We start from the raw sequence: 22962 nt of genomic DNA on the forward strand, positions 1-22962 counted from the left end.
ACGTCGGCAACCGGGGGTGGGCGGAGCCAGCGCTGGGCCCTCGGAGACTGATAGCCAATGAGAGGCGCTTCCTCTGCCACGAGCCAAGAATATTGACCAATCAGAGGCCGAAAGGGGTGGGACGGGCACCTCCGTGCGTCCCATCTCTCTTAGGTCTTTGGGCTAGTTCCCGCCTTTTTTAAATGAAGCGGCTGGAGGCTGTTGCTTCGGGTTACAGGAAAATCATCACCTCTTCTGGCTTTTTCTATGTATGTATACCGACGAAGGGAACCCGGGTTTTTGTGCATGCTAGGCAAGCACTTTACCATTAGGCCAAACTCCCAGCCCCTATGGCCTTTTATTTTTAAAGTCTATATATCAGCTTGTTATAATTTTAAAAGCTGGACAATCTTACACATATTTGACTTCTGTCCCATTTTTCCTTACTGAACAATATAGCAGTAAAATGATCAATATTGTATATCATGGAATTTTGGAGCCTTAGAATATATGCATTTGAAATTTCCCTATGTATTATTTCCTTGCCTTCCAAAACAAAGAACTTTGTAAGATGGACTAGGAATGTGTCTTAGTGGTAGAGCATGCACAAGCCCTGAGTTTGATTCCTCAGTATCACATAAACAGGAAAACCCAGAAGCAACACTTTGGCTCAAGTGGTAGAGTGCTAACCTTGAGCAAAAGAAGCTTGGGGACAGTGCCCAGGTCCTGAGTTCAAGCACTAAGACTAGCCTAAATAAATAAATAAATAAAAAGTAGTAAGATGAGATGTGTTGGCTGAAACAGGAGCCTGGCTACACAGCAAGATTGTCTTAAAAACAACAACAACAAATAACTTTTGGGGCTGGGAGATTGGCCTAGTGGTAGAGTGCTTGTCTAGCATGCACGAAGACCCAGGTTCGTTTCCTCGTTACTACATACATAGAAAAAAAAAGCCGGAAGTGGTGCTGAGGCTCAAGTGGTAGAGCTCTAACCTTGAGAAAAAAAGTCCAAGGACAGTGCTCAAAAACTTTAAAAGTTTCTAATTTACAAATGTTCCAAATAATACTTCTGTTTAGGTTGCTGAGATGTATTATGCTGAGAAAAAGAACTTTATCCGTTGGACAGTACTTACTGATCATTTTTTGTGTTGTAGATATTTTGGATTATATCAGGAAATAAAAAGGCTTACTGAAGGCGCAGAGCCAACAAATAATTACATCAACTTCTGTTGACAAATACTATAAAGAAAAAATTTTTAAAAAGTTGAGATGGTTTTGCGGGTAATGGTGGAACTTATTTTAATTGTGTGGTGAAAAAAGGATTCTGATAGGATGACATTCAAGCTGAGGACTGAATACTGAGCAACTAACTAGGCAGGCATCTGAGAAAAGAGGTGAGAAAATAGCATTCTTAGACAATTCAAAGAACAGCAAGGAGAACCAGGGGGCTGAACAAAAGAGAGAATAACGTAAGTTAAGAGAGAGGAGTGCATCATCATCATGATTGAGGAGCCTGTGCTGTCTATAATTCTATGAATAACAACTGCAAGAGTTAATTTTACAATAGTGACTTCTCATTTGCACAATACAAGAAGAAAACTCCACCGAGGTCCTGTGTATAATCCCTAGAGATGGATGAAGTACGAGAAAGAAGTCACCTACTCTTGGTGCTGTACTTTCATGTATCTAAGTAAAGCCTAACCCACGCGAGAGACCCTGGTTATAAAATACCCCAAGGCTGGGAAATCCCAGTTGCTCCTTGCAATTGTCTCTTAGACCAACAGGCTCTGCGCCTGCGCAGTGGCGCTCCTCAGCCCCGCCCGCTGAAAAAAAAACACCTCGGCCCAAGCCCCACCTTCCGGAAGCCTGCCGCCAAGTTCCCCATGAACGTGTCGTAAAAAGTCGTGGTGGAGCTTTAGAGCCGTCCTCAGAACCCACGCTTTACGGCGCCTAGCGCTGCCGAGCTGGGCGATGTCGATGGCGGTCGGGGCGGACCCCGTGGGCCCTGACAGCTTTGCGAAGCGGGTCCTGGTGACCGGCGGTGCTGGCTTCATGTATGTACCGCCTCCGCTGGCCGAGCACTTGCACCCCAGGAACCCCCACAGTTGTTGCTTGTCCTCCACGGTTTGGTGCTGCTTTGGGCTGGGGTGGGGGGAGGTTCTGACGTATGGAGGGTCCTAAGTGCACCCCAGCTTCCCCCCACTCTTTGCCCCGCCGGACTTGGCTCGTCTACGACTTCTTTAGGACGACTCCCTTCCACAGCCAGAGTGTCGGGGTGCTGTCCCCGCCCCTGCCGGGCCCGGGGTGCTCTGTCCACCCCTTGTCACTGATGGGGGTGCGCGCGCGTGATGGAAAAGCCCAGCGCGCCCAGGCCTTCGTGGGCCCCCACGGCCAGGCCTCGATGGCTGGGAGGCCCCCCCCCCACTCCTCCAGCACCCCCGTGGTTAAAACCCTCACCCCCGCCCGGGCTGCCAGTGCAGACAAATCTGCAGCAAGACTGTGGCATCCCGGGTTGCCTTGTGGTCCTTCGGGGCCTGCTTCTCGTCCAGTCAGTGTTTTATGTAACTCAGCCCATGCCAGGATGCAGGATTTTTTTTTTTTCTAACCACCGTTTCCTCCCAGACCTAAACTCCAAACTCTGCTACATCAAGAAGATGGACGTGCTCAAAAACGCGTGTCTCCAACCTGATGGGTCTTCGTTTTCTGTACCAGCCTCTTAGGTGTTTGGCCCACTCCCTTCTCGAGGCTCTTTGTATGTCTGTCCTTTGTAATCTTTCTGCATGACTGAATTCAGCGTTTTACTCACAGCCAACCTACCTCTTCAGTGTCCTTACCCGACCGATCACTTTATAGGAAAGCATGGAACAGCCTGTATCTCTCTGCCTGATATTACATGGCATATTTGTATTTGCTTGTTCGTGGTCTGCGTCTACACTGTAGAATGTCAACTCCACGAGGAGTTCCCCAAGCCCCTGAAAGAATGTCTGGCCCATTTTTTGGAGATTGTCAGTAACTATTGAGTGGATAAATGCTTGCGTAGCAAGCAGGAGACTCTGCTTCTCTCAAGGATCTCAGTGTTTACCGGAGGAAGAGAAAGGGATGTGGAGTTCCTGTTTATTTCCCAGTGGCCTATTAGTTCATGCCTTCTAATCTGACAGTCATGTGTGGGAGAGTTTCAGATAGGCTAGTTCCATCTGATAAGAGGATTTTATTTATTTATTTGCCAGTCCTGGGACATGAACTCAGGGCCTGGGCAACATCCTAGAATTTTTCTTTTTTTAAAGCTAGTGCTCTACCATGTGAGCCTTAGCACCACTTATGGCTTTTTCCATGTATGTGATACCAGGGATTCAAACCCAGGGCTTCATGCTTGCTAAGCAAACACTACCACTAGACCACATTCCCGGCCTTAAGAGGATTTTTTTTTTAATGGACATTAAATGTGTTACTTGTGTGAGAATTCTGATCTAGGCAGATACGTTTTAGAAAATGTTGCCAAGGACAGTCTCAGAATCCATCATTTATTTGGTCGAGGCTTATGCGTCTTCAGAAGCCCAGTGCTTTAAAGTTTGACAGTTTTGGAGTTGACTTCACTGGGAAGCCTTTGATTTTATTTCCAAGTGTTCTGAAGCCTTGCAGCCACCGTGGATGGCCAACTCTGAATGGTTTGGGTCACTACTGGCTTGGGAATATCTCTTGAGGATTCTGATGTGGCATTGGCAAACTATCATACCAAGAGACAGCCATTATAGAAGTTACTATAAACCTAGACAAATGACTGGTCCCCCTGATTTACATTTTTATGCAAGTGTACCTGTGGGTCCTGAAAGACATGATGTCATTTCAGTGCAGTTGTTCTCACTAGCATACTCCTCATGCATTGATAGCATGACTAAGTTGATAGTATCATAGGGTTAAGTGACTATATCCAATACTACTTCTTTATGCCCAGTATACCCAATTCTCTCTCACACATGATATGAATACAGTAAAATAGTTTCTAGATACTGTTGAAAAATGGGGTAAAAATGTTGGATTGGGGGGGTAGTTACATTATTTTTGTTGTTTTGGAAAAGTTAAATTTCTCTTCTGATAATCAGCAGCTCTTTTTATTTTTTGTATTCTTTTTTTTTAACAGCGCATCACATGTGATTGTCTCTTTAGTAGAAGATTATCCAAACTATATGATCATAAATCTAGACAAGGTGAGTTTTATAAAAATGAATCGTGCACTGAAGTTACATTTCAATTTAATTACATTTTTCAGGATCCTACTATTTATTGAATAATATTAGCAACTTATAGGTCTTTATAGTATGTGCTCATGCTGTAATTGAAGTTACATAAGGTCTTTCAAGATCATGTATACTATAGTCCATAAAGTTGAGTTCTTGTTTGTTTTTCTTTCTTTCTTTGCAGTGTTAAAAGTCAAACCCAGGCTGGGAGTTTGGCCTACTGGTAGAGTGCTTGCCTCTAGCATGCATGAAGACCCTGGTTCCATTCCTTGGTACCATATACATAGAAAAAAAAAGCCAGACGTGGTGCTGAGGATCAAATGGTAGAGCTGTAGCCTTGAGAAAGTCCAAGGACAGGGCTTAGGCCCTGAGTTCAAGCCCAGGACTGGCAAAAAAAAAAAGTCAAACCCAGGCTGGGAATGTGGCTTAGTGATAGAGTGGTTGCCTAACATGCATGAAGCCCTGGATTTGATTCCTCAGTATGAAATAAACAGAAAAAGTTGGAAGTAAGCCAGGTGTGGTGGCTCATGCCTGTAATCCTAGCTACTCAGGAGCTGAGATCTGAGGATTGAGGCTCAAAGCCACCCTAGGCACTAACGTCCATGAGACTCTTATCTCTGATTAACCACTAGAAAACCAGAAGTGGCCCTATCCAGGGATAGGGCAGTAGCCTTGACCTGAAGAGCTCATGGACAGTGCCCAGGACCAGGGGTAGGATGGTAGCCTTGAGCTGAAGAGCTCATGGACAGTGCTCAGGTTCAGAAGCCAAGCCCCAAAACCAATTAAAAAAAAAGTTCTTTTAAAGTTGGAAGTGGCACTGTTACTCAAGTGGTAGTGTGCTAGCCTTGAGTAAATAAAGCTTGGGGACAGTACCCAGGCCCTGAATTCAAGCCCAAGGACTGGAAAAAAAAAAATAGAAGAATCAAACCCATAGCTTTGTCTGTACTAGATAAGAGCTTTAACACAGTCTATTTCCCCAGCCCTTGATATTTTGAGTGAGTGTCACACTGTGTTGCTCAGGCTGGTCTGGAACTTCAGATCCTACTGCTTCCACCTTAAATTCTGAGATTGTAGACCTGAGTCACCACTGTCTGCAGACCAAGGTTTTGTTTTGTTTCCCCTTGTTTTGGGGTTTGTTTTGTTTTGTTTGTTTGTTAGCATTAGGGATTAAACTCAGCTGTGAGCTTGCTAGATAAGTGCTCTACCCCTTTAGGTACCTCCTAATTCTTTTAGTTTATTTTTCAGATGGCATCTTGTGCATCTGCCTGATGCTGTCCTCAAATCTTAATATTCCTATCTCTGCCTCCCAAATATTTGGGATTACGGGTATGCACTACCTTGCCAAACCCAAGTGCAGCGTGTGTGTTTGTGTGTCTAACTCGCAAATCAAGTCCACCCTTTCTACACTTGAAGTAACCTTGTAGTTACTGGTCTTACACTAGGAGCTAGTATAATTTGGTATTATACTGGGGCTTTTTGATATTATATGCTTTATTTTACTATTTTTAACTTTCTGGAATATTATGTAGGCATTTTAAAAGCATAATTAATTTGGTTTTGATAATATTGTACAATATTTGGAGTTTCCCTGAAGAATGTGAAAGCTATGATTGGTAGTCACTATGGTTTTGGATGTAAATAGATGGTACAAATGGTTAGTTTAATTTCATTTTCACTTACTGGTTCTTAGTGGTAAACTTCTCTATCTACCAATGACTGCAGGCATATTTTGGTAAGAACATTTTTTTTTCCAATCCCATGGCTTGAACCCAGGGCCCGAGGCCTGTCCTTAGGCTTTCCTCAAGGCCGGTGCTCTACCACTTGAGCCACAGCATGACTTCCGGCTTTTCTATGTATATGGTACATACATAGAAATCGAACCCGGTCTTCGTGCATGCTAGGCAAGCACTCTACCACTAGGCCAAACTTCTGGCCCGGCAAGAACTTTAAGTAGAAATTTATTGAAAGGTTAGTGTGGGGAATTGTTTGATTTTTGAAAAGGTGAGAAAAATTAAACTTTTAAGATGTCAGAACTTTAAAATATATAAAAATACAGCAAACGTATTGATTTTTGAGCTTTTATCATCTATAGTCTTAAATAAAACAAATTTATATTTTATAGGAAGATGTCATCTTATTTTTTTGTGTTCTTTCCCAACACTCTTACTTTTAGCTGGATTACTGTGCAAGTCTGAAGAATCTTGAAGCCATTTCTAGCAAACATAACTACAAATTTATACAGGTATGTAAGATTTTATAAGTTATTGCACTGTGTCCTTTTAGTCATGAAGAAATAGATGTTTTCTCCATTACTACTTATAAGACACACTTCCTTACTGAAGGCTGTTTAAAGGACCAGGTAGTCATTGCCAGAAGTAGCACATGCTGTAGAGAATTCTGCTTTTAGTTTGACATTACAAATAAAGCTATGATTTGCTCTTTTTTGATACATTAGCAAGTCCATGAGAATTTGCATGGTTTGTGACTTAGGGTCTTCACTGGCCTCTTTTAATAATGTGAAATATGGTGTCAGCCTGAAACATCCACCATCAGGGAAGCTGGTCTTCCTTATGAAGGCCATTGTTGTTGGACAGCAGATTCTTATCAGCTTCCCTTAGGTAAGTCGAAAGGATAAACCATAGAGCTGGTCCCTTCATTTGCAGAGGGAGGTGATACTGTCACATGAAGCTATGTTGTGATTTATGTCTTTTTTTCCCCCCAAGAATATAATTCTGTAAACTTTTTGTTTAATAACTGTGACACTTAAAGAATGTGTTAGGATTACTTTGCAATTGAGTTTAATGTTAAAGAGTTTTCCTTAGTTACTGAAGATTTGTTGAGAATGCGTAGTTTTAGAAAAACATGTTGTCCATATAAACATTAAATGTACCAGAATTTTATCTACCTGAGATAAAATATGCATGTTAGTTATTAGACTTAGTTTAAATTTGTTGTACTGGTTCTTTTCAAAGATTTTTGTTTTTTCTTTTAATGTCGAAAGTTTTCCTAGCCCCCAGGTACTGGTAGCTCAGTAATTCTGTAATTCTAGCTACTTAAGAGACTGATTATCTGAGGATTATGGTTTGAGTCTAGATTGGGCAAGAAAATCCTTGCTACTCTTACCTCCAATTAACCATCAAAAAGTTGGAAGTAGAGCTATGCCTCAAGGAGTAGAGCTCCAGCCTCGAACAAAATACTAAAGAACAGAGCCCAGACCCTAAGTTCAAGCCCCAGTACTGCCACAGTACCGCCACATACTCAAAGAAGTCCTTATTGATGTAGCAGTATTATAAAAATGTGATAAAACTTGCTCAGCCTAGTGACTTAGCTAAGATGCTCAGGAACCTGAGATGTAAAGATCTTGGTTCAAAGCCAATTCAAGCAGACAAGAGGCTCTTATCTCCAATTACCAAGAAATAGCTACAAGTGGAGGCATGGGAAAATCAAAGCAAGAATGAGAGGCCTGGAGTTCCAGCAAATGTACATGCACATACAGATGTGATAAAGCTAGTAATTGGTGCTCAGTATAATAACTTTACATTTATTTGCAAAGATTTTTTTATTGAATTTCATATTCTGAGATGCTGGGTTAGGACCTCATTTCCTATACATGCTTGTCCATTGAATTTTCAGGATATTCTCTATTGAAATAGGAAGTAGGAAAAGGGAGATATGAAAATAAAAATGGCTCTTGTGAACAAGAATGTACAAGGAGACTGACTTTTTCATGTTTGCTTTTCCATATAGGGTGACATATGTGATTTGCCCTTTGTAAAGTTGCTCTTTGAAACAGAGCAGATAGATATAGTTCTACATTTTGCTGCACAAACACATGTAGGTAAGCACTGTTTTATGTTGCAGTCATGACTGACAGATTAATCCCCTAGAGGCTGAAGTCTAAAGTCCAGTAATGGAACTAAATGAATGGGTAACTTAATGCATACCTTTGAAAGAAGATATACATGCCATACCAGTAAAACAAGCTCCTGGTCGTTGGTCTATTTGGCATTTTTAAGATTATTTTTATGAATGTAAGTTGAAATATAATCTTTGATATATCTTACAACTTTGAGTTAAACCACATTCAAACTAGGGAGGGAAGCATAAGGAGATGGATCTCAAACTATTTTTAAAATTATCTGTACTGTTTTTGTGCATTTGAGGTATTTTCTAATAAATATCTAATTAGATATTTTTTTTCTTTTTTTTTTTTTTTGCCAGTCCTGGGGGTTGAAACTCAGAGCCTGGGCACTGTCCTTGAACACTTTTTGCTCAAGGCTAGCACTCTGCCACTTGAGGCACAGTACCACTTCTGGCTTTTTCTGTGTATGTGATACCAAGGAATTGTACCTAGGGCTTCATGCATGTTAGGTGAGCATTCTACCACTAGGCCACACTTCCAACTCTCTAAATTTCTTAATATAATGAAAGATGATGTATATTCTCAAGAATTTAGAAATAAAAAATGATAATGTGTGTACCTGATAACCATTACTGAAGCAAAGGCAGTAAGTTAAAAGTTGCTGAGTTCTTGGTACTTGGCGCCTCTCGTGTACTCTAGTGCCTCTTGATTGGTTATCATTCCTTTTGCTTTTTGTTACAGTTTGGCTGCCTACATCTTTTACTCTAAACATCGTTTACTCTGGACTATTTTTGAATTAGAGAAAACAATTAACACATTGGGAGATGGAGGGTCATTTAAAATAATCTTAGACTCATCCAGATAGTTGTAGATATAATTTGTTCATTTTCAGTGTTGTGTACTACCTCAATTTAAGAATATTCTGCAGCTTTTTTATATATCTTACTCTTGATGGGTATTTGAATTCATAAACATTTGAGCAACTTTACTATGCATAGTATTTATACATATACCTTATTTTTTTTCATTTTAAACAAATAGGACTATAGTAGATGGCTTTGTACTGATGTCTTTTTAAAAAATTTTGTACCTGTGTCTTTTTGGGTATTAAATTATATTGTGGAAAGAGACAGATAGTTCTTCTAGTATATTTGGTATTTGCTTTGTCCCTTGAGTCTCTTGAATTGTTCTAGCTTTCTTCTCCTTTATCTATTTTTTTTTTAAATTTTAGATCTTTCATTTGTCCGAGCTTTTGAATTTACGTATGTTAATGTCTATGGCACTCATGTTTTGGTAAGTGCTGCTTATGAAGCCAGAGTTGAGAAATTTATTTACATCAGCACAGATGAAGTATATGGAGGCAGTGTTGATCAGGTAAGCTTAGAGAACACAGTCTGCAACTCACACTACTCTGTAGTGAGGGGTCTCCTGTAATCTTGGGAGCTAAGCAGGGTCAGGCAGTGTTAGAAACTTGAATGGGGAAAAGAATGTATATCCTATCTACTAAATAAGTGCCTGGGTATAGATGGACTAAGCCCACATTGGGCAGTTCCTGTGTTCTAGTTATGTGCACTGGGACACGCCAAACTGTTATTCCATTGTCTCTTCTTTTAAAAATTAGGAATTTGATGAGTCTTCACCCAAACAGCCTACAAATCCTTACGCATCATCTAAGGCAGCTGCTGAATGTTTTGTACAGTCATATTGGGAACAATACAAGGTAATCACTAAATTCTGAAACTCCATAACCATTAATTTTGGACTTTGGTGCTAAAACTGCAGGTCATTTCATTTTTTGAAGAGAAGGCATAGCTTGAGAAAATTTAAGGAAACTCAAAAATTGAGGAATTTAAAATACTGATATCTTGTACTATGCGGACAACATAGGGCCTACCTCTTCTTGCTCAGTTTATCGTTAAAACAATATTTTGAATATATATTTTTCCCATTTCAGTACTAGGTAGAATGTTACAGCTATAGTGAAAAGTCCTGTTGGAGTCCTATGAGTGAAGGAAGACAGAGGGTGGACAGATTTGCTTTCCTGCCGTGTGCTTCTCTCTGCATCATTCAGCATTCTTGACTCCTCGAGAATGGGAGGTAGACTCACCCTGGGTGGTTCTGAGTGTCCATGTGGGAGCTGGGCCAATGAGTATCATCACCTCAAACCCTGACATTTGTTCTTAGGATCTGGGTCAAGAGCACTTACAAGTTCTCTCACCTTTTGTGCTCTAGTGGCATTGGTCCTCTTCCGTTTGAAGTAGTTCTTTGATAATATGACAAAGAAAGAACTAACTTGAAGTTTAGCCCCTAACCAGATTTAGAGAAATAGAGGGAGCCTCTGAAATGAGCAAGTAGAAGGTCCTCAGTATTTTTTTTTTTTTTTTTTGGTGGGTTGTGGGGCTTGAACTAGGCCTGGGTGTTATCCCTGAACTCTTCAACTCAAGCCTACCACCTACCCCTTTAGCCAAGCCCCATTTCCGTTTTCTAGAGGTTAGTTGGAGATAAGAGTCTCAGGTCCTTTGTGCCCGGGCTGGCTTTGAACCTTGATCCTCAGACCTCAGCCTCTGAGTAGCTATCCTCGGAGCTGCCTCGCCCAGCTAGAAGGTCCTCAGTATTTTGTCAGGCTTATTTACAATCTCACCTTTCCTTGTTCCAGTAAAGAGGAGCCTCTTGGGGGAGGAACCTTTATCTGAACTCTAGCTTCACCTGTCTTTTTCCCTGCCTCCCTCCCTCCCTCCCCTGCCCGCCCGCTCCCTTGTTCTTTCTTTACTTTCCTTCCTTCCCTTCCTTTCCTTTGTTCATCCACCTCCACCTGACTTGTAGCTTTCTTGCTTTCTTTCGAGATTGGGCCCAACTGTGCATCCCAGGCTTGTCTTGGATACACAGTCCCTTACCCTTTGAAAGAGACCTTTTCTAATATAAGCTTCCTAAAAACACAAGTGCTGAGTGTGATGGTCCATGCCTATAATCTAAGCATTTGGAAGGATGGTAAACATCCAGACAAGTCGGGGCTGGATACTAGTCTGTGAAAAGTTAGTGTAAGATCCTATCCAAAAAGCAAATTAAAAAACAAAAACCTTGAGACCTTCAAATAATAATAATAATAGTAATAATAATAATAACCCTCTCTATCCTTTAAACTATGCAGAATTATTTAGGTTATTATTGTTTAAAACTCTGCAGATCTTTAAAATAATCATTGTTGGATTTTTCTCATTACATTAATGTTAAATTTCACTCTTTTAAGTTTCCAGTTGTTATTACAAGAATCAGTAATGTTTATGGACCACATCAATATCCAGAAAAGGTAAGTTTTACTTCTGAGTCCATGGTGGATCCTAGTGTTTGTAATCTCTTGTTATTTAAAAGAATCCCTTTATAAATTGTCTAAATAATTATGTTGTAATTATATGTTCTGTATAGGTTATATGCAAGTCTCACCAGACTTTTAGAGTTTAAAGACTTGACAGACTTACAGTTTAAAGATTTGAGTTTAAGTATCACTTTGACACTAGCTGGCATAATTGGAGGCCCTTTGAGCATCTTTGAATTGTGGAAGAATGAAAATGCTTAGAAAAGCATTTGAAGGATCCTGTGAGGTGATGTATGGGAAGATGCCTTCTCTTTGGGGGTCTCTGAAGCACCAGAGAGGGGTCTCATCACTGCTGCCATGCTGCAGTCAAGACTGCAGTCACAACTGTTAATGTCTGCGTGGACGGAAAGTTCAGAGCTCCTTAGGCAGTGATGCAGGAAGCTACTACATAAACTTGTCTTGCTGCCAGATGGTTAACTGTCCCCCAACTTATCTTTATTGTTCTAGGGCTGAATGGCCTCAGAGAGTCAAACAACTAGTAGACAGGAAAACTAGTTAAGTGGCTGAAAATGCCTGTGCAGTCGGTCCTTTGCCACAAGTCCCGTTTTAGAAAACTGTGACTGCTTTGCTTAAATTTGGAGGCTTAGGACTTCACAGCTGATTGCTTTCATGTATTTGTCCAAAGAGGAGGCCTGTATCATGGTGTGTGGGTGTTCATGTTTGCATTGCTTAATTTCTGGAGTATCCTTAGCAAGAATAATATAAAATATAGTAATACCTTATTTTCCCTTTAACATAAATTCTCTGTAAGTCCAAGGGTACTTAATTCTTTATAAAGTACGAGCCGTATACAAAGTGAGAAGTAAGGTCAGATTCTTGCCTTTATGTGAGGGACCAGCACAGAGATGAGCTTTTTGAGGATAGCAAACATCCTAGGAAGACTTGGTATTTCTCCTTCATTTATATAATTTTATCTTTAGGTAATCCATTTTTATAAAGTCAACTGTCTGTTCTGGGATTATGGCCTAGTGGTAGAGTATTTACCTAGCATGCATGAAGCCCTGGGTTCCATTCCTCAGTACCACATAAACAGAAAAAGCCAGAGGTGGAATGTGGCTCAGGTGGTATGTTAGCCCAGAGAAAAACCCAAGGATAGCACCCAGGCCCTCTGTTCAAGTCCCACCACTGGCAAAAATGAACACACAAATAAAATAAATAAATAATCTAATACTATATAAGATATTTCAGGAATTCATGAATAAAAAGAAGTAGAATTTATTCCTACATGTATTTTTATTGATTCTAATTTTTTGAGTTTAGATCCATATTCCAATGTCTAAAAGGCTATTCTAATATTTTTTATTTTAGGTTATTCCAAAATTTATATCTTTACTACAACATAACAGAAAATGGTATGTTATCCCTTGCTTTTCACTCCTGTGTTTTCTGGTCTGTTGATAGTGTTAGGCAGCAGCATTGCTTGAAAGTCATAGAGCCTTGGAATTAAGAGGCCATAGACTTGAATGTCCACTAAATTCAAAAATCTCTTCCTCGTGTAATGCAATAGGTTTTTGGGTAATTACAATCCATAGCTAATCATTTTAACTTAATAAGATAATTTCAACTCTTAATGACCTGTCATAGAATTTTGTGTTACAGCATTTAAGTTTAGCATCAATCTTTATATAATTCTCCTTTTCTCAGAGAAGTTATAGAACTATGGATAGTTCTGATGGATTTATATGAAGTATTTCTTGTGGTTCATGTTTACCACTTATTGAGTAGACCCAGAAAACTTACAGAGATACAGTGTAGAAAAACTAGGAGAATTTGTGGTCTCAGTAAGATTTCTAAGCTCTTCATGGTAACTGGTTCTCAGAGCTACACCATATTGCTTTATCCTAGTGTGGGAAAACTTAAGTGTTTCACACTTTCCAATTCTGCTTCATTCTTTAGCTGCATCCATGGCTCAGGGCATCAAAGAAGAAATTTCCTCTATGCTACTGATGTAGTAGAAGCACTTCTCACTGTCCTCAGAAAGGGAAAGCCAGGCGAAGTTTATAACATTGGAACCAATTTTGAAATGTCAGTTGTCCAGCTTGCCAAAGAACTAATACAACTGGTATGTAACTCTCTCAAAGGGTAATGCATAGAAAGCTGTCTCAAAGTCCGGGACAGTAAGAGCAAAATTATTCAGGGTCAGTAGTTTGCAGTTTACTAAGTATAAATATGGACAAATGGAAAGTGGAATTCGTAATTACATGTTCCACTTGTGTTTTCATTGGTAATTCTGTTAGTAGTCACTCCTCACAAAAAAACAGATTCACTAAAGTGCACAACCAAATTGTGAGATGTACTCACTTTCAGAAATGCAAAATTGTGCTGGGCATGGTGGCTCAGGCCTGTAATCCTAGCTATTCAGGAGACTGGGATCTGAGTACCAAGGTTCAGAGCCAGCCTGGGAACAAAAAAACCTGAGACTCTTATCTCTAGTTAACCTCTAGAAAACGGGATGTGGGAGTTGGCTCTAGGGTAGGGAGGTAGCATTTGAACTGTAAAGTTCAGGGACAGCACCCAGGCCCACGGGTAGGGCGGTAGCCTTGAGCTGAAGAGCTCAGGGACAGTGTTCAAGTTCAAGCTCCATGACCCTCAAAAAAAAAAGAGAATAATATATAAAATAATTTGGAGTGACTGTATGGTGTGTGTGTGTGTATTAAAAAAAATCCAGTAGAAATCTAAAGCCAAAATCAGGAAAATACATTTTCTCTTGTAGTTTATATCTCATATTCTCTTCTGCAGTTCAGATAGAATGTGGTTTATGCGGTATAGAAAGTGTTTTTAGTGTCTCCTGTGCTTGAGGCAGTTGTCTGTCTTGTCTGTTTTTACCAGCTCTTAAATACCATTGTTGTCCTCTGGTCTCATTTTATAATTTGACTCAAAAGCTTTTTCTTCATTTTGACAGATCAAAGAGACAAATTCAGAGTCTGAAATGGAAAATTGGGTTGATTATGTTAATGATAGGTGAGTAACAAGTTAAAACAGTGGGGGAAAGTTGTGAAATCTTAGTGTAAAATTGTAAATTTTATGGACTTACCTGAAAACTAGTTTATCTCTTTTGAATTTTCTTGTAAATTGTTCCCTAATTATAAACATCATACAGACTAAGGATAGCACTGTTACTAGCTGTGACACTTAAAGAAAGTTATTGGCCCTTTCTAAGTGTGAGGCTTCCCCCATTGTGAAAGAAGGATAATAATACCTTGCTTATATGAGTATGCTAAGGTTTAATTACAATGGGAATACAATGCCTTGCTTAGATGCTGACACTTAAAACTCCTAAGTTATATATATTTATTTTTTCATTCATTAAACATTTATTAAGTGTCAAACATTAGACTTATATTTAAAGTTATGGCTGTTTATAAGAAAAAAAACCACAGAGAAGATTAGCTGTTGGACATTGTACTTTTTTAATATAAAAAATATTATATATATATATAATATATTTTTTTTTTGCCAATCCTGGCTTGAACTCAGGGCCTGAGCACTGTCCTTGGGCTTTCTTCAAGGCTAATGCTCTACCACTTGAACCATAGCACCACTTCTAACTTTTCTATGTATGTGGTACCAAGGAATTGAACCCAGGTCTTTGCGCATGCTAGGCAAGTACTCTGCCACTAGACCCAATTCCAGGCCCCTATTTATATATTTTTTATACTAAGCATTGAGTATACTTGCAGAGATTTTTTGTTAATTTTTGCTTTGATCCCAGGGGTTGAACTCAGGGCCTGGGTTGTGAGGTTTTTATTTTTTTTCTTCAAGGCTAGTAGAGCCACAGCTCTACTTCTGACTTTTTTTGTGTGTGTGTGGGGGGGTGTTATGGGGCTTGAACTCTGGCCTGGGTACTGTCCCTGAGCTCTTCAGCTCAAAGCTACCTTGAGCCACAGCCCCCGTTCCTGTTTTCCAGAGATTATTTGGAGATAAGGGATATAAGAGTCTCTGTGCTTTGTATTGCCCAGGCTGGCTTTGAACCTTGATCTGCAGATCTCAGCCTCCTGAGTAGCTAGGAATACAGGGGTGATCCACTGTGCCTGATAACTTCTGGCTTTTTGATGATTAACTGAAGATAAAAATCTTATAGATTTTCCTGCCCCCTGAAGGTGACTTCAAATTGCAGTCCTCAGATCCCTGTTTCCTTAGTAGCTAAGATTATAATTTAAAAAAATGAGGCTTGGGGTGTGACCTAGTGGTTGGGTTTTTGCCTATCATGCATGAAGCTCTGGGTTTGATTCCTTGGTACCACATACATAGAAAAAGACTGAAGTGTTGCTGTGGCTCAAATGGTAGAGTGCTAGCCTTAAGTTCAAAGATAGTGCCCAGATCCTGAGTTAAATAAAAAGTAGAATTATTATAGAAATTCATGAACACAAATGATACCTCTTAGTGCTAAATATGTGAATATATATCCACACAATGTCATTTTAATTTTTTTTTTCCCTAAGACCTACCAATGACATGAGATATCCAATGAAGTCAGAAAAGATTCACAGTTTAGGATGGAAACCTAAAGTGCCTTGGAATGAAGGAATAAAGAAAACAAGTAGGTTCAAAATGGATCACTTTAGGAGCAATCAAAAAAACAAAAATATTTCGGTGGTAGAAACACTATACAAATTTGTAATTTTGCAATAACTCATTTGTACTTCTTAAATTATTACATTTAATATATTTCTAAATACCTTGAACTTTATAGACTTAACTATACATCAGTATTTGTGTCATATTAGCATTAATCAAATGCGTATGTCAGTGATTCTGAGGTGCACATTTTCATACTTGAGAAAGTTTTGTTTGATGTAATTACTGATATCTTATAATTATTATTGTAGGTTTTTTCTTCTTTCATTGTCTGTAAATCTTCTTTTATTGTCTGTAAAATAGTAATCCAATTTCAAGTCTGTGGTACCTAAGATTTGATGAAATGTAAGCAGCATTAGTCTTTGAGTGTCTTGAGTTACTTTATATTGAAAGAAACAAATATGAAACAAATTGAGTAAGTTTGGAAAATCAATTAAGAAAAGTATAAAGTCCGCATGTATGTTAGAATTCTATTTAGAAATGTACTTATTAGAAGATGTCTACACAAATGAAGAAAGTTGAGTATTTGGATCTTGAAATACAAAATACTTCATCCAAATACTGAAAAAAAAAAAATCGAAGGCAACATGTAACTCCTAAGCTTCTATTAATTCAAAATCTTTTACTGTTAGTATTAAACAAAATAGTTTCAATAATAGAAGGAAGCTCACATCATCATACTGTGCCACTCATACAGTATTATCACATTTCTATAAACTATATTTATACAAAAACTTTTAAAAATCATTACACATGACTTATCGCCTCACCTTGGATTCCCTGATATCAAAGTGCCTTCAGTACTTAAATCAACAGTTTCAATACTGGAGGATTTTTGAAGTGAAACAAACAAACAAAAAAAAACATTTTAAATTCTAACATCTTCAGGTCTTTTGATCCCCTTCATTGTCAAGTTCAAAACCAGATTCTGTAGTCCTGGTCTGCTGGGGTGTTTGAGGGGCAATTCTTTCTTTATGTAACAGACACTCAGTAAACCTTGGTTGATTTATAGTTTTAGACTTTTTACTTTCTGTTGTTTTGTTTTGTTTTGTCTTCCTTTTTCCTATCAGTTGAGTGGTACAGAGAGAATTTTCACAACTGGAAGAATGTGGAACAGGCCTTAGAACCCTTTCCAGTACAGCCACCATTTATGTAATTAGCACTGTCTTCAGAGGAAGAAGAAAATTATCCTACCTCAACAAGTGACATGAAATCACGTGACCAAATGAAGAAACTCATTAGGAATAGATTCATGGATTTTTGTATTACATTCAAATGTAAAATGCCTCATTCTTTCAATTTTGCCATAGGATTTAAAGATCAGAATGCTTTCAGAAAACTTCTAGAAATTAGAAAGTCACAGTAGACCCTGCAGATTTTCTAGAGATGGGCTAGGAAAGAGGCTTGTGGTTCTGAGAAAAGTGTGTAGTAGTGCCTGGTGGACAGCCAGATTGGTGGGCCTGGGTCTCCACGTCCAGCCTTTCCTGCTGACTGCAAGTCTCAGGGTTTTTAGGCAGTGCAGGATGAGTATTATACCGTAGCTCGATTTAGAAAAACAACAACAAACAAAAAAACCCAAAACAGCCAGGCACAGTGGCTCACATTTTGTAATCCTAGCTACTCAGGAGGCTGAGATCTGAGGATCAAGGTTCAAAGCCAGCTTAGGCACTAAAGACCGAGAGATTCACTGGAGAGACTCTTATCTCCAATTAACCAATAGAAAACCAGAAGTGGTGCTGTAGCTCAAAGGGTAGGACAGTGACCTTGAGCTGAAGAGCCCAGGGACAGCGCACAGGCCTAGGGGTAGGGCGGTAGCCTTGAACTGAAGAGCTAAGAGACAGTACCCAGGTCCAGAGTTCAAGCCCCATGACCGATATAAATAAATAAATAAATAAAATAGAAAAGGTCTGATAGTATGCTGTAGTTTCTTTAAAAATGGAAATATATCTAATACTTTTTAAGTTTTGATAATTTTGTAAAATGAACTTCGGTGTCTTATAAAGGCAGGCTGTAAAATTTTTATATTTTCAGAACCAGTTGTTAATTTATATACAATCTGTATTGGAGAAATTTTGTCATCATGTATGTATTGTTTAAGATGCTTTTATTTATAAAATTATCAGTATTTTAATGTTTTTAATGTAGAACAAGGCAATTTTTATTAATGCTTTTATTTTACTGCAGAAAATATTTTTAATGCTTAATTGTGTATTTTAAATCTTTTTGCCTAAAGACTAAAATGACCTGAAAAAGTAATTGGCTGGGTACTTGGTTGAGAAAGGGAAAGTGGACCTTTGTTAGTATTGTGGCTTGTTGACCCTCCATTAAAAATCCTGATACACCCTATTCCTACACTGACCCCAGCCTTCTCACTGTGTGCAGGTCTCCAAGTCTACTTCTTCTGTTTCTTTTTTCCAGAGAATTTTTCCTGTGTGGAAGGGAAGTGGACAGGTGAGGCAGTCAGGTCCTGAAAGAGGCAGATGTGGAGACAGCAGTGCCTGCAGAGATAAGACAGGGACAAAGCAGACTTGGGCTGGATTATGGTGTGGTGCTGCTATAGCTGCACTTGCAGAAAGGCCAACCCATGTTGAGAGCGTCGAGTCAGCTTGTCACCAACTAATTGGTTGTTTTTCTTCATTAACAGTGCCTGGTCGGAGGCTCAGTATCTGTCACTATTTCCAACAGTAGATGGTGACAGGTAACAGCAGGTGGATTGGTTGCGAGAAGTGAGAATCTATGATGTGAATCACAGAGTGGGTCCCATCTGTGCCCCATCATGGCTGTCCTCTTCAGGTGCCCTTTGTAGTTCTGGGGTCAGTAATGACGCTGGCTGGCTAATGTTTAATTAACTACCCATATTGTTTAGTCAGCTGGAGTGTTCAGGACTTTGTTTTTCCATAGTGGTTGCTAGATGGGTGTTCCATCAATTCAGTCACACCCCAGCTCAGATGTACACATTTAAAAAACAATAGAGGGGGCCAGGAATGTGGCCTAGTAATAGAGTGCTTACCTACCATGCATGAAGCTCTGGGTTCAATTCCTTGGTATCATTTACACAGAAAAAGCCAGAAGGGGTGCTGTGGCTCAAGTGGTAGAGCACTATTCTTGAGAAAGCTCAAACAGTGCCCAGGCCCCGAGTTCAAGCCCCTGGGGGGGAAAAGAGGATCATTAGGGATATGTTTTACAGTCTGCCTTTTTTTTTCTCCGTTGAGGAATATATCAAAAACATTTTCACATGGTATGAGCTATTTTACTATTTTTATTGACTGCAGAATTATATTTTTTGATAGCTTATACTGGCAATAGTAAGGAAGACAAGATTGAGGAATCCAACTTAGGAAACTGGCAGTAAATCAAGCTGCACTGATAAGCCTACAGCACAGCACTGTGGATAGGGCTGGGCTGAGGCTGGGGACAGACTGAGAACTCCAGATTCAAAAAAATCTATTGATTGATGATAATGGAAGACTGTTTCTTGAGTAGTATTTTAAGGTTGGTATTTTAGGCTTTTAAAAGTGGGGAAGTATAATGTAAGTTACATGTAGTTGCTGAGGTTTGGGCAGGTTTAGGGGTCTGTGGAACAAATGAGGTTAAAGCTCAAATTTGTGGGCAGAGCTCAAGATCTGAGGATGTGTATTTGAGAGTTAAATGCTTATTAATACTTGTGGTAAAATCATTAAGAGTGGGAGATAATTAGGTTGCTGAGCGCACCACCTTCTTAAAGGATTAATGTAATTCTTTTGGGAACTGGGTTCTCACAAGAGTGAATTGTTTCAAAAAGATAAGTTCATGAAGAATCCCCCTGAACCCCCTCAGTGGCTCCCATCTCAACATATATACCTCTGTACATGCGCCTTTTGTGATCGAATCTTCCCGCCTTCTCAGAGACCCAGATAAAGGGACTGCCTAGTACCTTGGGCTTCGGGCCTCCAAACCTGCAAGCAAAACGAACTTTTTAAGTCACCCAGCCTCAGGCATTTTGTTAGAATAACAGATGACAGAAGGTATCAGTTGACCTCACCTGGAGCTGTTAAGGTTCTGGTCTATGATCATCACACTATGTGTTAGGGATTTGTTTCCCACGCAGGACCTGAAGCCTGTAGTGTAATCGTCTGCATTCCTTGGGTCTGGCTTCATCTGTGGGGTCTTTGAGTTTCTATTTACCTCCTCTTCCCCCTTCCTCTCTTCACACACACACACACACACACACACACACACACACGTCTTCTGTCTAACCCCATCCTAAGCAGAGCCCTTCCTTTTTTTCATACAGTGCCACTGAGCACAGAAAGCTCACTTTCTTCCTTGAACTTCACACTTTGTGAAAGAAGTAAACCGGTGTTGCAAGTGTTATGCTTGCTTCTGATAGTTTCTTTTTTGTGTGTTTAAAAGGGCTTGTCATTAATGCTCATTATGAGGCCTCTGTAGAAAGTTCTGTCTTTGAATAAACTTTTCTTTGATGCTTTCTGAGTATTTGTTCTTCCTTTTTCTTTTTTCCCAATGTTCTTAGGTGCTTTTCCACTGACTGAACCACATCTCAGCCTTTTTTGTTTCTTCAGTTATTTCTCTGTTTTTGGGGGGGCCTGGCCTCTGACCCTCTCACTCCAGCCTATCTCTAACACAGATTATAGGCACTCACCACCACACCAGTCTGTTGAATGAGATGGTAATCGCACTAACTTTTTGCTTAGACTGGCATAGATAGAGACCCTACCAATCTCTGCCTCCCAGGAAATTGGGATTATCGTTATTTATCACCACACCCAGCTCCTACAGTCTGTGTTTGTAGCTATGTTTATTGCTCAACTTTCTGTGTTTTAGTCTCAAAGAAAACATTTTTTGTGTGTATGTGTGCTTATCCTGGGCCTGACTACTATCCCTGAGCTTTTAAGCTCAAAGCTAGCACTTTACCACTTGAGCCACAGCTCCATTTTTGGTGGCTAACTGGAGATAAGAGTCTTAGGGACTTCCCTGTCTACCTGGTGTCAAACCATGATACTGAGATCTCAGCCCTTTGCAGGTGTGAACTACTAGTGCCCTGCTGAGAGCATTCTTAATGATGGAAAATATTGGACTTTTCCCAATGTCACCTTTCTACCCTAAATTCAAAAAGTGGGAAGGCTGTTTCATTACCTTCTCTTAAGTCAATACTGAGTCAAAGAATTTTAATTCTTGGTCTTTTCCCATGGCTGCAAACTTCTGTGAAGACTTCCAATTCAACGTCTAACGTAAACCTGGACTTCTCCATCTCCCCTGATGGACTTGGAATAAAACAACTTGCTCTCAGGGTAAGTAGTTTAAAAAATTAACTGCAGATTTTGGAGAAGAGAGAAAGCACATTTTCAGGTTAAAATGATGAATAAAAATATATGCACAGGATACTCAATTAAGTCAAATAAGTCTTATGAGGAACATCTATTTCCAGGAAAAAAAATGTTTAAGTTAATGAATGGTCTTGGGGATTTTAGTCTTCACATTGGGTGGGTGGGAGTAGGGGACCAGAATAACCTTAGTAGAAAATATAAAGCAATTTTTCTTTGCCCAAAATAGATAAATAAGCCCAATAGAGAAAAGTATACATTTTACCTATTTGGATAGTACATACCAAATGAAAACTGACTTAGTATTTAGGAATGCACATTTCCTTTAAATTGATCTGCTGCTTTGTATATCTTCCACTTACCTTGCAGTGTTCTAATAAGTGTATAACTTCTGACTTACTCTGCAAATGTTTCAGTTATCATTTAAAACCAAAAACAAAAAAGACTAGTGTGCCACATAGCTAAAATTAAATCAGTTTCAAATCCTTGGGAGTTAAAATTGTGGTTTCTTAAGTTAATGGCTAATCAAACTATAGTTTTAGATGGTGTTACTGTAATATTCTAATTACTGCAATCTGATTTTCCTTAGTATTTGTGAAGGTCAAAACTGAAAGCTTGCTTCAAAATGGTAATTAAAAGTTAAGAATAAAAGACAATGAAGACATTATTATCCCCAACATAGGTCATGATAGATTATTAAATTGACCTTGTGAAGTTAAAGATTTTTTTTTTGCAGTCAATCACATTGGAGTTGACTTGGAGGTGTAGAGACTGTTATTTCCTTGAAATAGCATCATTTCATTTAGTTGTTATTTTTTTAAGATACAACTGACTTACATATTAAATTTTAAAAAGTATACACGTTTTGGTTTTTGTGCTTTTGTGTGATTTTCAAAGTAAAAACAAGGCAAGTAAAGAAAAATCCTCATCAAAACCATATACTCTGTCTTGAAGATTCCAAAAACTTTGGGTTGGGAATTTGGCCTAGTAGAAGAGTGATTCCTAGCATGCATGAAAGACCCAGGTTTGGTTCCTTAGTACCATGTACATAGAAAATGGTGGAAGTGGTACTGTGGCTCAAGTGGTAGAGCTCTAGCCTTGAGAAAGCCCAAAGACAGTGCTCAGGCCCTGAAGTCAAGCCTCAGGACTGGGGAAAGCAAAAAGATTACAAAAACTTGGTCTTGGTATAAACAGGATAAAACTTATCAATAAATGGGAAAAGAGGCCATTGAGACAAATGGTGATTTGGAGAAGAGATTCTATCTCCTTATTAAAAAAAAAAAATCACTTTGCTATGGCTAAAATTCCATGAAGAAGGAGCAAAGTTCTTTATTCCTCAGTGACAAATAGGATTCAAATCCAGATAGTTCTAGAATTTGTAATATAAGACTGAGTTATATTTCTTAAAGTTTATAGAAAGATTAAAGCATAGAAAAGAAATGGCAGTAGCTACATCATTCTGAATCTAATAGTACTAATCTTTTGTTATCTTGATACTGTGTGTAATATTTCATATTTGTAGGTAGCATGAAAAATTACCACCAAGTACTTCTTAAAAACAATAGCATACATGAGCCAGGTGCTGGTGGCTTATCCCTGTAATCCTAGCTTCTTA

At 39.1% G+C, this 22962-nt stretch overlaps 1 protein-coding gene across 1 annotated transcript; it reads left to right on the forward strand.

Annotated features, from left to right (window-relative positions):
* The first annotated feature begins 1936 nt into the window (after positions 1 to 1936).
* On the forward strand, positions 1937 to 19257 carry Tgds (TDP-glucose 4,6-dehydratase). Its single transcript, XM_090341970.1, has 12 exons — positions 1937 to 2032; positions 4117 to 4183; positions 6387 to 6455; positions 7961 to 8051; positions 9307 to 9449; positions 9697 to 9795; positions 11323 to 11382; positions 12757 to 12800; positions 13345 to 13510; positions 14351 to 14409; positions 15891 to 15988; positions 17097 to 19257. Exons 1-12 carry the CDS (start codon positions 1950 to 1952, stop codon positions 17180 to 17182), a joined length of 1065 nt encoding a protein of 354 aa, XP_090198096.1. The 5' UTR covers positions 1937 to 1949; the 3' UTR covers positions 17183 to 19257.
* Positions 19258 to 22962: the final 3705 nt, after the last annotated feature.

This window comes from Megascapheus bottae, chromosome 11 (genome assembly GCF_031878675.1).
Source record: "Megascapheus bottae isolate mThoBot1 chromosome 11, mThoBot2.hap1, whole genome shotgun sequence".
NCBI lineage: Eukaryota > Metazoa > Chordata > Mammalia > Rodentia > Geomyidae > Megascapheus > Megascapheus bottae.

Coding starts and splice junctions, on each gene's coding strand:
- Tgds (XM_090341970.1), top strand. CDS start 1,950: ATGTCGATGGCGGTCGGGGCGGACCCCGTGGGCCCTGACAGCTTTGCG. Junction 12,801..13,344: donor CTACAACATAACAGAAAATG/GTATGTTATCCC, acceptor TTCATTCTTTAG/CTGCATCCATGGCTCAGGGC. Junction 14,410..15,890: donor GTTGATTATGTTAATGATAG/GTGAGTAACAAG, acceptor TTTTTCCCTAAG/ACCTACCAATGACATGAGAT.